The 14329-nt window shown below is 42.8% G+C and overlaps 1 protein-coding gene across 1 annotated transcript in view; it reads left to right on the top strand.

The window, feature by feature from the left end:
* Window positions 1-918: 918 nt before the first annotated feature.
* asah2 (N-acylsphingosine amidohydrolase 2) overlaps window positions 919-14329 on the top strand; it is a 16383-nt gene continuing 2972 nt past the window's right edge. The window contains exons 1-16 of the mRNA XM_062526365.1: window positions 919-1054; window positions 1910-2016; window positions 2890-3033; window positions 3789-3965; window positions 4499-4626; window positions 5578-5655; window positions 5775-5895; window positions 7642-7767; window positions 8315-8401; window positions 8667-8771; window positions 9357-9438; window positions 9961-10076; window positions 10757-10851; window positions 11278-11317; window positions 11970-12068; window positions 13005-13100. Of these exons, the coding sequence (XP_062382349.1) occupies window positions 922-1054; window positions 1910-2016; window positions 2890-3033; window positions 3789-3965; window positions 4499-4626; window positions 5578-5655; window positions 5775-5895; window positions 7642-7767; window positions 8315-8401; window positions 8667-8771; window positions 9357-9438; window positions 9961-10076; window positions 10757-10851; window positions 11278-11317; window positions 11970-12068; window positions 13005-13100 (1734 nt within the window). The 5' untranslated portion in view covers window positions 919-921. The remainder of the gene's footprint in view (window positions 1055-1909; window positions 2017-2889; window positions 3034-3788; window positions 3966-4498; window positions 4627-5577; window positions 5656-5774; window positions 5896-7641; window positions 7768-8314; window positions 8402-8666; window positions 8772-9356; window positions 9439-9960; window positions 10077-10756; window positions 10852-11277; window positions 11318-11969; window positions 12069-13004; window positions 13101-14329) is intronic.

Raw genomic sequence — 14329 nt, 5'->3', positions numbered from 1 at the left:
TCTTGGAATAGAACTACATTAGAATCACAGAATCCACAAAACCATATTGATATTTATTATGATATACTGTAGCTAAATGGACAAATACTGTCTGTGCTTTCTTTCATTGCATTATTACACTTAGGCTTCTTCTGAGATTATGTGTGTTAAGAAACAGTTCTTGGTGAAGAATCTGTGCTGTTACTGTAACTGTTTACAGAGAATGAAAATTAAGACAATAAGCAATGGCTAATAACCTTTTTCAGCAAACTGCAAAGTTTGTGCACTGAAAACTTTGATCAATGTTCAACTCGTGTTCAAAAATAGTAACTGTCGGGACAATTATGTCTCTAATAGTTGTGCAATCGAGTGTCACAGGGCAGAAAAATAAATGTATATGCTCTTGATTGTTTTAGATAGCGGTCATAAAAGTCCAGCCCTGTTACCTTTGTCCAGTACAGTACATTATAATCTTGACTGACTTGACTGTGCCAGTGACTATCCTTCAGACAGGACAGTGTCAGCGGATTTTACTCTTCAGTATTAGGTTTGTGAAACTTTTAAATACTACTCATTATCTTTTATGCATTAATGAAGTGTTTCAAGGTTAATGGTTTATGAGATTATTACTGCAAAAGGGCAGTCAACTCTCTTATCTTGTGAGATACCTTGCGGTTCTTTCCTGGAAATTCTCTTCTAGTTCCTTGTCAGCCACGGTGGTCTGACAACTGAAAACATTTTCCTGCCGTTGCAATTAGACATTTATCGTTCTCAATATTTGCAGCAGTAAAAAAAAAAAAACTTTGGCTAAACCAGCTCCTACCAAGACAAGCCTCGGTTTGGGTTTTCCCCAGAACCAAAACGCTGCAGTATTAAGACCTATACACGTTGCGGTTGACCGTCTGTTCCTACTCCTGTCCAGCACAGTCCAGCAGTTGCAGGATGGCATCGAAGGGAGTGTGCTGTGGCCTGAGTTCTCTGGAGGCTCTGCTGGTCGTGCTGTTCTTGGGCATGACCGGGGTGTCCGTGGGACTGATTACGGTCATGGCAGTCGGGTGGAATACTACACCGCCAGGTAATGCTTGAATGAGTTCTTTCTGGTCCCATTTCTACTTCCTGTTCTCTTGTTTTTGTCAGTCACTTTTTCGATGTTTTGAATACCCGTAATTTCCCGACTATAAGCCGCGGCTTATACATTGATTTAATTTCCCCTTGGGGATCAATAAAGTATCTATCTATCTTGATTTTGCAAAATGTCTTCAGCTATGAGGTTACAGTAATACAGGGGAGCAGTTAATATGGTGTTAATATAGTTTTGTTTCTTTTAACTTGCATAAAACACTGTCCTGCGGCTTATACACAATGTGGCTTATATGTGGAAAATTACTGTACATTGAAAAAAGCTAAATGCAGCTATGAATAAATGTAAGTGCTCAGGAGGTAGAGGAGTCGTCCAGTAACTGGAAGGTCGCTGGTTCGAGCTCAACTCCTCCTGACCCTGTCGAAGTGTCCTTGAGCAAGACACCTACTGTAACCCCAGTGCTCCCGATGAGCAGGTTAGCGCCTTGCATTGATTGCAGCCTCCGCCATCGGTGTGTGAATGGGTGAATGTGAGGCATGATATGTAAAGCGCTTTGGGTGCTCGCAGAAGCCGATAAAAGCACTGTATAAATGCAGTCCATTTACCATTTTTACCGTATACTATTGACCAATTGCCTGTATTTGAGCTCATGCCAAATGCAAACCACATGACTCAGTATCTCGTGACTCTCAAATGTGTCTTGCATTCAACTTCTTATTTGAAATACACTTTACAATATTGCATCATAATCTTCAAAGTGAAAGCATTTGTTCATAACGAGGACCAATCTGAAGCTCTGAATGACAAGGGAGAAATGGTTCTGTCTGTCTGTGATGTTTATCTACACAGAGGCGCCTGATCCCAGCAAGGGGCCGACTCAGGGGCCCCCTGAGAACCACTTCCTCGTAGGGGTGGGCCGAGCAGACTGCACAGGACCTGTTGGGGATGTGCCCCTGGTGAGTTGTGCTGTAGTGTGTGTGTGTGTGTGTGTGTGTGTGTGTGTGTGTGTGTGTGCGTGTGTGTGTGTGTGTGTGTGTGTGTGTGTGTGTGCGTGCGTGCGTCTGTGTTTGTTTGTGTGTCTGTGTGTTTGTGTGTGTGTGTGTGTGTGTGTGTGTGTGTGTGTCTGTGTGTCTGTGTCTGTGTCTGTGTCTGTGTCTGTGTCTGTGTCTGTGTGTGTGTGTGTGTGCATCTGTCTGTGTCTGTGTCTGTGTCTGTGTCTGTGTCTGTGTGGGTATGTATACACTTAAGTAGCCTATCTTTAAATGCCTATGAATGATTATGCTGCTAGGGTATATTTACATTCTAATAGCTGCTGTAGAAGGAAACATACAGAAATACTGACCTTTATAAGCAGTAAAAATGATGTCGTGGTCCAGAATCAGGCATGCCATTTTTAAGGCATACAATCCTGCATGTGGATTTGTATATCTGACACCGTGAGCTTCTTATGTAAAGGAGAACATTTAGCGCTGTAATAATAGTACTGAAAACAGAAAGAGAGAGCCTTCCTTAAAGCTCATTCAAGTTTCAAGAATGAAGTTCTCTGTAAGGGTTCATTGACCGGCACACACACACACACACACACGCCCACGCAGACACACACTTAGACACAGACACTGCGCTCACATGGAGTTCATTTATCTGATAAAGAGGCTATGAGAAGTTCAATCACAATAACATCTTTGATGTGATCAAGCGATAACGTTTATTGCTGATGTGCTCAGATATGGCAAGGAGAGAGTGGAAAAGAATCATTCGGTGTGACGTAACAGCCCGTCATGCTTTTTACCACCTTCAACTGTTTTTATCAACCGTTCCACTGTTTACAGATGGGTTACGCCAACTTGGACCAAACGGCGGGGGGGATCCACTTTCGTCTCTACAGCAGGGCCTTCATAGTGGATGATGGGAGCAAGAGAGTGTTGTTTGTCTCTGCCGATATTGGTATGGTCTCCCAAAGGCTGAGACTCGAGGTGGGTCAAAGGTTTGTTTAAGGTGAGGGTGGGGGGCAATTTGGCAAAACAAAAGACTGGCAATTTGACTGAAAAGACTTTGGAGGAGCTGAGTCATGTTTGTCAATTTGTTTTGTGTGAAAAAAAGTTTGCGCACTCCTTGGTATTCTTTGTTTTAGATTATTTTCACATTTGGCAGATAGATAGACGTTTCGACCATGCAGTCTTCCTCAGAGTCACACCATGTTTGTCAAGCCATGCTTATTTTTACATTAATTTCCCTCCCTGACCAACATCCAGTGCTCAAAATATTGATATGACGGAATCAGTATTATTGGTAGTTGTTCTGATAACAGTGGCACAGAGACAGCTTGTTTGCGTTTAACAGTCTGCCAAATCTATTAGCATACAGTACCTGAGACCTTGACTTTATGTAATCTATTACATGTTCATCTCAAACATCTTCAGTATACGTTAAATGTCCTTGGATGTATTCCCCCCCCCCCCCCTGTAATACTGTATGCGAGTACACTGGGGAAGGGGGAGGAAAATGTTTCTTGATGTTTTAAGCCCCCAACGTTGTCTTCAAGGCAGTGCTGCCTGGAAGGCGCTAGGGTTAGGCATGGGTTAAGGTTAGGGTTAGGGTTAAGGTGCCTTTAAGTTGATGGTTTAAGTTGGTGGCAGGGCTGCCTGGAAGACGACACTGGGGGCTGAAAACGTCATTGAGCAGAAAAAAATGCATTTTTTTTTTTATAGGTTTGGTTTATATGTTGCAGGTTCTGAGAGCGCTCCAGGTGAAGTATGGAGACCTGTACAGACAAGACAACGTGATCCTGAGTGGCACGCACACGCACTCGGGCCTAGCGGGTTACTTCCAGTACACCCTCTTTATGATCACCAGCAAAGGCTACATCAAGTCCTCCATTGAGCCCATCGTCAATGGCATTGTCAAGGTTCCTGTCTGAACTTTTCTCCTTCGTATCAGATGACTCTTAGACAATGCAGTCAGGGAGGGGAGATTAAAAGAAGACATGCATTAAGCATGATCTTTGCCTTGCTGTATTATCTATAAACTTATTTATTTCAAGCTAACAGTTATAAGTTCAATGTATTTTTGCCACATCCAAGATGTAAATACCTAAAAGAAAAAAGCCTCTAGCTAGCAGAAGAAGAGGTGGTTCAAAACCCCTTATCAAGGAACATATCCAATGTGGAACCTTTTAACATTCCATAGTAGATATAATAATAATAATAATAATAATAAATAATAATCATAAAAAATTTCAGTGATTTAGGCCAAGTTGTTTAGCAATTTCAAAACAAAGAGTGAAAGTGCTGAAAATGTCAGCTTCAAAATCTGATTGCATTGAGAGAAAGAGCGTAATGAGAGAATGAAATTGAATGAAATGAAATGAAAGAATGAAATTGAAACAATGGAGATAAACGATTGCTTTGTAATATAACAGAAGATTTCCTGTTGACACAGAGCGTTGACAATGCCCACAAGAGTCTGAGACCAGGCCGCGTCTTCGTCGGCCGAGGCCAGCTGGAGGAGAGCAACCTGAACCGAAGCCCCCAGTCCTATCTGAACAACCCAGAGGAGGAACGCAAGAGGTAAACAGCACCGGAGCACAACGCAACAGGCACTATATGGCACCGCACAGCACAGAACAGCACAATATGGCACAACACAGCACAACACAGCACAGCACAACACAGCACAATACAGAACAATATGGCACAGCACAACACAACACCGCACAGCACCACACAGTACAGCACAACATAACACAACACGGCACAGCACGGCACAACATAATACAGCACAACACAACACAACATTATACAGCACAACACAACACAATACAGCACAGCACAACACAACACAGCACAGCACAACACAGCACAGCACAGCACAAAGGGGACAACACAACACAGCACAGCACAGCACAGCACAGCACAGCACAGCACAGCACAGCGCTACACCACACAGCACGGCACAGCACGGCACAGCACAGCAAAGCAAAGCACAGCAAAGCAAAGCAAAGCAAAGCAAAGCAAAGCAAAGCACAGCACAGCACAGCACAGCACTACACCACACAGCACAATACGGCTGGCTGGGGCCATTAGAGGCACTCTACGGGAGAAGCTTTATGGGCCAATAGCATTTTATAATGCCTTTGCATTTGGGTTTTATTGTGGTATTTTATTGTGCTTGTACTCGTGGATGAAATCTCCTCGTGCAGCCCCCACCCCAACCCACACACTCTTTCTCTCTCTTTCTCTCTCTCTCTTCACTCTCTCTCTCTCTCTCTCTCTCTCTATCTCTCTCTCTCTTCACTCTCACACACACACACACACACTCTCTATCCCCAGTCAATTCAGACTCTAAAGTAAACTCCAAAGTAAACAAGAAAATGGAAAATGAATAGTGCCAAATGGAATATGGGGTATTGGCGCCATCAAAACATCCTGAAACCCCAGTTGAGTGGTTTTGTTGTTTGGTAGCTGGAGTTATGGTGAAAAATTAAGAATATTGATAAGAGTAATTGCTTCTTGTTGCAGGTACACATCCAACACTGACAAGCAGGTGGTGATGCTGAAGTTCACTGACATGGATGGGGATGGCATGGGTATGCTCAGGTGAGAGGTTTCCGCCAAAGGTCATAGGTCACTGCTTCTCTCTGAGGTCATAGGTCAAAAATGTTTGCCTGCGGAATATGTGACGTGCCTTTTGTTGCCCCTTTCCTCTTTGCTTGCAGCTGGTTCGCTGTCCACCCTGTCAGTATGAACTACACCAATCAGATGGTTAGTGGAGACAACCTGGGCTACGCCTCCTACCTGTTTGAGCAGGAGAAGAACATCAATGCACTTCCTGGTCAGGTGAGGTGAGATCTCCTGTTGCCCTCTTCAGTTCCAAAATTGTCTTTGAAAGAGCACCATCATTTGCATCCCCCAGGGCCAGCTTGCCATGTACTCATGTACAAGAATTATCCAACCTTTCATGTAGATATATCATCTCATATACAGTCTCATACTATTTTCATTAATATGTATTAATGGAAATATGAATGAATATTATTTTCATTAATATTTATTAATGGACAGTAGTCATTTGGAGGGAAACATTAACTAAAAGCATTGTGCCACAGAGTGAGAGAACTTAGTGCTTTACCACGATCAATATCATTATGTTCAGTGTGTGTATTGATCCTGATGTTGGTATTGTTACTATAAAAGATAAGTATCAGGGTAGCAACCAATTAACAAATATTAATCCTCTGGGGTGATTAAAGTGTGATGGAACAGTTTGAAGCTGCTGGGGTAATCGATTGAACTTATCCTAATAGTTTCCCTGTTCAACCACCCTTGAATTTTTAATACATTTAAAAGGCCTCTGTCATTGGATCACTCTATGGCAAATGGCACAAGTTGGTTGCCTAAGTTCGTTAGAAGTTATAATACATCCATTCCTTGGGATCTCATGACTGAGTATGGCCCTAATGTCCTGTCACTAATGGTTGCACTGCTGAGAAATATGAGGATTTTAATTGGCGCACAGAGAGAAAATGGACAATGATTTAGATGACGAAAAGCATGTGTCCAAGAGAGAGAGAGGGAAAGAGAGAGAGAGAGAGAGAGAGAGAGAGTTGTGAAAGACATAGTTTGTGGAAAGAAGGAAAATATCCCACATCTTGTGAAATCAAGCTTCTCCTTCCTTGACCTTCTCCAGATTTTTTGATGTACATTACATAGCAGGACTAATTCCCCAGACTGACAGAATGACAGCAAGACACTCAGGGTTACGTGGTGTTTGCTAAATGGATAAATTGCTAAATACTAGATAATCTTAGATCCAAAACTGATTGATTGACTGATTTTTGTAGCATACGTTGTCTTTGTCTTAGTCCGGCAACATCACCGCTATCTTAGCTTAGCATAGAGGATGGAATAGTATGTTGTGAGTAAAAGTGAGCCAACAACAACAACAACAACAACAAAAACGTTGTATTCACAATGCAAGTTCAATCTTTTCTGACTCTCGGGGAGACGGTAAATAACCAATATTTCATAGAATGGTAAGGTGTTCTTTTAAATGTACTCTTCAAATAAAATGACTTGACTTACTTGACAGAAATGAAACATCGGTGGCATTTAATTTGTTTTCACAAATAACAACAGTGCTGCTATGTGGAGACTTGCAACGTAGTTATATCATAAAGTTTAATAATAATGTAATTACATCATACTTAAATCACATCTTGTGTTCCGATGAGGTCAGACATCAAACATCATTTGAGCTGTTTATTGCTAGATGTCTTACCCATTGGATAGGAGATACTCCTTATTTACCAGTCAAAACAGTACAATACCCTGCCATGAGGAGATATGTAAAAGTTACGGGTGTAACCTCTTGAATTTCCCCTTGGGGATCAATAAAGTATCTATCTATCTATCTATCTATCTATCTATCTATCTATCTATCTATCTATCTATCTATCTCTGAAGGAGACCACGAGACCTCAACAAAAGCATCCACCAAGGGCGGGATTCCCAAAGGTGACTTTGAAGTGCTTTGAAGGAGAACAGATGTGTTATTATTATTGTGTGTGTGCTGTTGTCCTCTAGGGCTCCTTCGTGGCGGCGTTTGCCTCCAGTAACCTTGGCGACGTGTCTCCAAACACCAGGGGGCCCTACTGTATGAACACGTGGGAGAAGTGTGACTATCTCAACAGCTCTTGTCCCATTGGTGGGGTGGGTCGCCATTTTATATTTTACCTCACAGATCAACCACTTGATCAAACCTATAGTAATTTCCTGTGTATTAGCCGCATTGTGTATAAGCCGCAGGACAGTGTTTTATGCAAGTTAAAAGAAACAAAACCATATTAACACCATATTAACTGCCCCCCTGTATTTACCTCATAGCTGAAGACATTTTGCAAAATCAATGTATAAGCCGCGGCTAATAGTCTGGAAATTACGGTATTTATTCAGGTTAAACTCAGCCTACTCAAACAGCACTATAACTGAAGCAGCACCAAGAGTGTCAAAACCTCTAAATTAACATTTTGGTAACATTTCCTGTAGGCTATCCTTTTTTTTTCCACAACATCACTACACCACCATCACACATGATAACACTTTGCTTCATTTTTTTTTTATCTGCTGCTGTAGACACCCGTTTCAGATCAGCACCAATGAAACTATTCTACTAGTTTTTCTTCATCACATTTGTATCTTTGTACTAAAAAATGTTACTCAGAATGATTGTAATAATTTGTCTTTGACTGCTGTGTAGACAAAAATGTGTGCTGGCTTCGGACCAGGGAAGGACATGTTTGAAAGCACCAGGATCATTGGGGAGAACGTTTACAAAAAAGGCAAAGTAAGAGAATCACTAAGGAAGGAATAAACCACAATGCAAAGGCCCTGCCCCTGGGTTGGATATATGTAGCCTGGAGATCCCAGAAGGTCTCTGTAGCTGTGAATGTTACTATGATTGGTGCAAGTCGCCATATTTTGTGAATGTTCCAATAGCCAATTCATTTCTGTAGCATTTCTTTGCTTTCTGCTGATGGCTTTTGTGAGTTTTGAAGCAACAGTCATTTTTGATTGACAGCGGCCCCTGTGCTTTGAATGATTGCCTTTAGGAACTATATGCCAATGCGAAGCAGGAACTGCGGGGGTCCGTGCACTTTGCCCACCAGTGGGTCAACATGACTGATGTCACCGTACAGATCAACTCCACACACACGGTGAGGTCAGGTGGGAGTACACTCTAAAAAATAAAGGTGCTTAAAATGGTTCTATAAATCTCTGGATGGTTCCATCCATGGAGAGTCAAAATTCTGTGTTGAACCATTACATCAGTCGAAACTGTTGCCTCGATGGGTCTTTGAAGCTCTCAAAAAGGTTCTTCTATGGCATCACTCTGAAGAACCGGTACTGGCCCCATTATTTTTTAGATTGTAGGCACCAGCAACAGAAAATAAGACTTATGGACAAGCACACTATAACACTTACATTAAAATGTATCTATCTGGGGCACTCATTCACCATAATACCAACAATGGCTGACCATCCAACACTTGAAGTTTACAAGAGATGCTTGTCCATGTTTTTGAATGGCCTTTGGGAAGCCTTCTCTCAATTTCAGTCCATGCCATGTTTTAGATCCTTGCACGGTTAGATGAAAGACCATGGTTTGTGTTAAGCAACAAAATATCCATTGTAATGCCGCATTTTGCATGCTGTGGGTGACTAGTCCAGCTATAAACACAGGATTCAGTAATCCATGACGGCTGATCTGAAACACTTCCTTGTTCCCTGGTTTCTGTCAGGCCAAAACATGCAAACCGGCTCTCGGTCACAGCTTCGCCGCGGGAACGACAGATGGCGGAGGTGACCTCAACTTCACCCAGGGTATGTGCCTATGTCTAATTTATCATGCCTAATGCTTGCTGTTTGAGCTGGGCTTTATCTTTTTCTGGTGTGGTCCAATATCCAAGCTTGGCTTATTTACTTACGGCTAAAAACATATTTTTGCCTGGAGGTGGGCTTAATATTACTGTTTGATAACTCGCTAGATTTTTAATCATGGCCACTTAGTAAGTGTAGGCCTGACGAAGATCTGTTGATCGAAACGTTGCCTTTTTAAATAATAAAGAGCTATTTTGGAGCCATTGCAGTGTGCAGACCATCACCTTTACCTTGACACTTTTTTTGTCTGGCACCTGTTTAAGAAAAAATTGTGGATGTGCGCACCCGTCTCTCAAAATACACTTAGTAAGTGTATACAGTATGAGAGGGTTCTGAACTTCAATATATCTCTTGTGTCACTGATCTGAGGGTGAATATTTTATGAATATTTGTTTTTGTGTGGCCCAGTTGACAGCGTGATCCACGGAAAAGAAAAGAACATGTGTGTGTTTTTCTCTCTCTCAGGTGCTGTGGAGGGGGATCCATTTTGGGACGGGATCCGGGACACGCTAGTGGGAGCGCCGTCCAATGAGACGCAGGAGTGCCACGAGCCCAAACCCATTCTGTTCAGCACCGGTGAGGTGAGACCTCTGTCCTCCGTAGCCACACAAAGTCCCTTTTACTGAGAGTACTGTAAAGTCTGCACACTACTGAGAGTACTGTAAAGTCTGCACTCCAAAGATTTTGTGAAGTTTTTTTCTTTCTTGCTGGAAACTGACAGCTCACCAAAAAAAACGGAAGAGTTCAGTATTACTGGCCATGCTTTTCCCTTTGAGAAATATAATCTAGCATGACAAGAGGGTTAAAGTGATTACCATCAGGGTGACTACTGTGCTGTATGTATAGCTGCCTCTTTGTGTCACAGAACCAAGCATGCCTGCATAGAGTTAATAGCATTTAAAGGCATGGGGCCAAATTAGTGGGCAGTCAAAAATGTCAGCTATTGTTAGTGTTGGAGTTTGCATGCAGTGAAGTTAATTGTGAATGCAATGTGAGTGCGCGTTTCACACAAAGATGTTTCAACACTGTCTTTAAACAGTGATGTGCTAAGAGATTGTAATATCTCATATTTTCCGTTATGACATTTCCTCTAAAAGTTGTAACCATGGTTACTGTAGCCATGGCCTTATGAACTTTGAAAGATGTCTGCAATGAAGTAACCATGGTAAACAAGCAGAGGCGTTAGATCTCTCCATCTGACCTTTATCTTTTCGGTGTCATACCCACGATAAGGGAATCACTCTGTCTCCTGTATGCACAGATGAACTGGCCTCTGCCCTGGCACCCACAGATAGTGGACGTTCAGATGATCACCATCGGCTCGGTGGCCATTGTGGCTACCCCTGGGGAAGCAACGTGAGTTGTTTTTTTTCCTCTCCCATGCTCCATCTTTTTTTCACTCTCTCTCTCTCTCTCTCTCTCACACACACACACACACACACAAGTATCTCTTTCATTTGCTTCACCCCTCCCCCTCTCTTTTTCTCTCCCATGTATATAAACATGTACTGTGTTCATACACTCTAAGTCGCTTTGGACAAAAGCCTCTGTCAGATACCATAACCCATAGCATAGCGATGCAGCCATGTTTAGATGTTTAGCCAACATTACTCTGCTCATTACCACAGCAGAGGCTGAGTGTAGGACAGAGCTGTGCTGTCCTCGGCCAATGTGTGTGTGTGTGTGTGTGTGTGTGTGTGTGTGTGTGTGTGTGTGTGTCCAGTGAGCGAGCCGTGGGCGTGTGTGTGGGTGCTGACTCATGATTTTATTCATGCGTTACAGCACCATGGCCGGCAGGAGGATGAGGGACGTGATCAAACAGGTGGGATAAGGGCTGCTCCTTTTGCCTTGTCCATCTAAGATATACACGCATGCACGCACGCACGCACGCACGCACACACCACACTCACACTCACACAAGTGCATACTCACACACACACACACACACACAGACATACACTCACACACACACACACACACACACACACACACACACACACACACACACACACATACACACACACACTCACACAAGTGCATACTCTCACACACACATACACACACACACAGACATACACTCACACACACACACACACTCACACACACACACACACACACACACACACACAAGTGCACACTCTCACACACACACACACACACACACACACACACAAAAGTTATCAGAGCAAAGCAGCGTAATTGATGAACCTATGCATGTTATTACAGTAATTGGCAAGTTGGAAAGAAGGCTGATTTTAACCACTTGCACATGTGCACAATCTTACCCGGTCACAAGGGGGGAAACTTTCCTAGATAATGTGATTAGAGGCGTGTAAAGCCGTGGAAATTGGTAGCGTATGTTACAAAACAACATTTCAGCTGCTCCTAATTCTAGAGATGGGCTAGCTGCCTTGAACCTTTGCCTTACAGAACACACTCACGTTGTGCGTTTTGTTTTATTTGCCATTCTCCAGGAGCTGGAGGCCCAGGGGGCATTCAAAGACACTGAAGTCGTCATCGCTGGTTTATGCAACATCTACACCCATTACATCACCACCTATGAGGAGTACCAGGTATTTATTTTTGTTGAGGTTTTTTTTTTTTTTTTAAAGATTATTTTTTGGGGCTTTTTATGCCTTTAATCGGACAGGACAGTAGAGAGAATGACAGGAAGCGAGTGGGAGAGAGAGCTGGGATGGGATCCGGAAAGGACCACGGGGCGGGAATCGAACCCGGGTCGCCGGCGTGCGGTGCAGGTGCCCCAGCCAGTTGAGCCACGGCTGGGGCCTTGTTGAGGTTTTTGATAACACTGCTTGAACCAGAAGACCTCCTTATTTGCTTAACGGAAAACTACAGTATATTGATGTTACAGTATATGTTACATGTACAGTACACATTACAGACATCTTGGACATGTCAATGAAATTTAGGAACAAAATCCACTAGATGTTGTTTTCTTTACCCATATAGCCATTACCTACCCTGGTAGTAAACCAGACTCTGGAATCTTTCAGATGAAGGGTCTGGCCACGAATAATCTCAAGGGGCGCAACCAAGCATGCATTTGAAAATCTCACTGCACACAATTGGATAACATTATGACCAATGTTTACTCTGACTGAATAGAATAACACTACGACAAAAAACGAAAGTTGTAGCGATGTCGTCATCAGTTTAGCTCGCCCCTGGCCCGCCTATATCAGATACACAGATTTGATTGGTTACCACAGATGTTTGGGGTAAACATAACATGCATCAATTGCTCGTGGCCAGAGTATCTTGCGTACACAATTCACAATTGTGCTCTCGCGAGAACTCTGGTTTTCCAGGGTAGCCATTATCCATGACAGCTTCATTATGTTGAGGGTTTAAGTCTCTCTCATAATGTAGAAGAGGGTGCGCACATCTGAATTTTAAAAAAGCAACAGTAAAAATGACTAAAAAAGTCTGCAAACTTTTTTATATGTGCAGACTTTTTTGTCAAGTCTCTCTCCTCCGCTCCTCTACAGATTCAGCGATATGAGGCGGCCTCCACTATCTACGGGCCCCACACTCTTGGGGCTTACCTGCAGCACTTCAGGGGCCTGGCCAAGGCCATCGCAGAGGTGAGGCCCAGGTCATCTACTGTACTACGGCACCAGTCCAGAGGGAGAGGAAACTCTCTATGGGCTATGAGTGGCCCTCCAATCACCTTTATTTGTGAACTACAGCTGTACAGTAGCTGTGGACTGTGTTTAGACTCTATACTACAGTAAGTGCAAAACATGTGGATGTCTTGGCATGTTGAGAAAAAACAATACATTTATGTCTGGATGTAGACGCAATATTTGAGTCTGATAATACAGGCTCACAAGTAGTATCCTTGTTACAGTGTGCTGTTTACAATTACCTTGTTACATTGTACCATGTACAATTTCCCTCAGTCTTATAAGAGGACCACCAAACAGCACCAAAAATTAGCACACTTTTGAGTTGACAGCAAAAAAAAAACACCTCCAGAATCCTTAAGAAATAATAGCCGGGTTTTCCAGATGTGTTAAGAAGCTCTTTAAAGGGATAATCCGGAGTGAAATGCACTTTAGATCAATTTTTCGGACTATTGGGAGTAAATACGTTGAGTTGACACCAAAATCATGTCATTCGGATGTAATGTTTGATGTTTTGAGAAAGTTTGAGCTCACCGTTTTTAGCCAAAACTCGTTAGCCTGGAGGTGACTCGGGCATGTCATTTCGCCGCTACAAAACGCTATTTTTATACCTCTTCTACTGTTCCAAACAACACTACGCTTACGTGGTAGTGAGTAGAGGATCCCTAAAGCCAAACCGAAGTATCCCCACGTCTTTATGTGGTCGGATAGAGAGTCCAGAATGAATTTAACCGAGTCCGTACCTTTCCGGAAATGTTAATAAAGTGTTGTTATAGCGTTGTCAGCTGCAGCACCGACATTTCCGGAAAGGTACTGACTCGATTAAATTCATTCTGGACTCTCTATCCGACCACATAAAGACGTGGGGATACTTCGGTTTGACTTTAGGGACCCTCTACTCACTACCACGTAAGTGTAGTGTTGTTTGGAACAGTAGAAGAGGTATAAAAATAGCGTTTTGTAGCGGCGAAATGACATGCCCGAGTCACCTCCAGGCTAACGAGTTTTGGCTAAAAACAGTGAGCTCGAACTTTCTCAAAATACATCCGAATGACATGATTTTGGTGTCAACTCAACGTATTTACTCCCAATAGTCCGAAAAATTGATCTAAAGTGCATTTCACTCCGGATTATCCCTTTAAGTGCTAAGAAGTTCTTAGGAGCGCTCTAAGAACGTTCTAAGAACG

This window comes from Sardina pilchardus, chromosome 22, assembly GCF_963854185.1.
Source record: "Sardina pilchardus chromosome 22, fSarPil1.1, whole genome shotgun sequence".
Classification (NCBI taxonomy): Eukaryota; Metazoa; Chordata; class Actinopteri; order Clupeiformes; family Clupeidae; genus Sardina; species Sardina pilchardus.
This window is presented reverse-complemented; position numbering and strand designations above follow the sequence as displayed.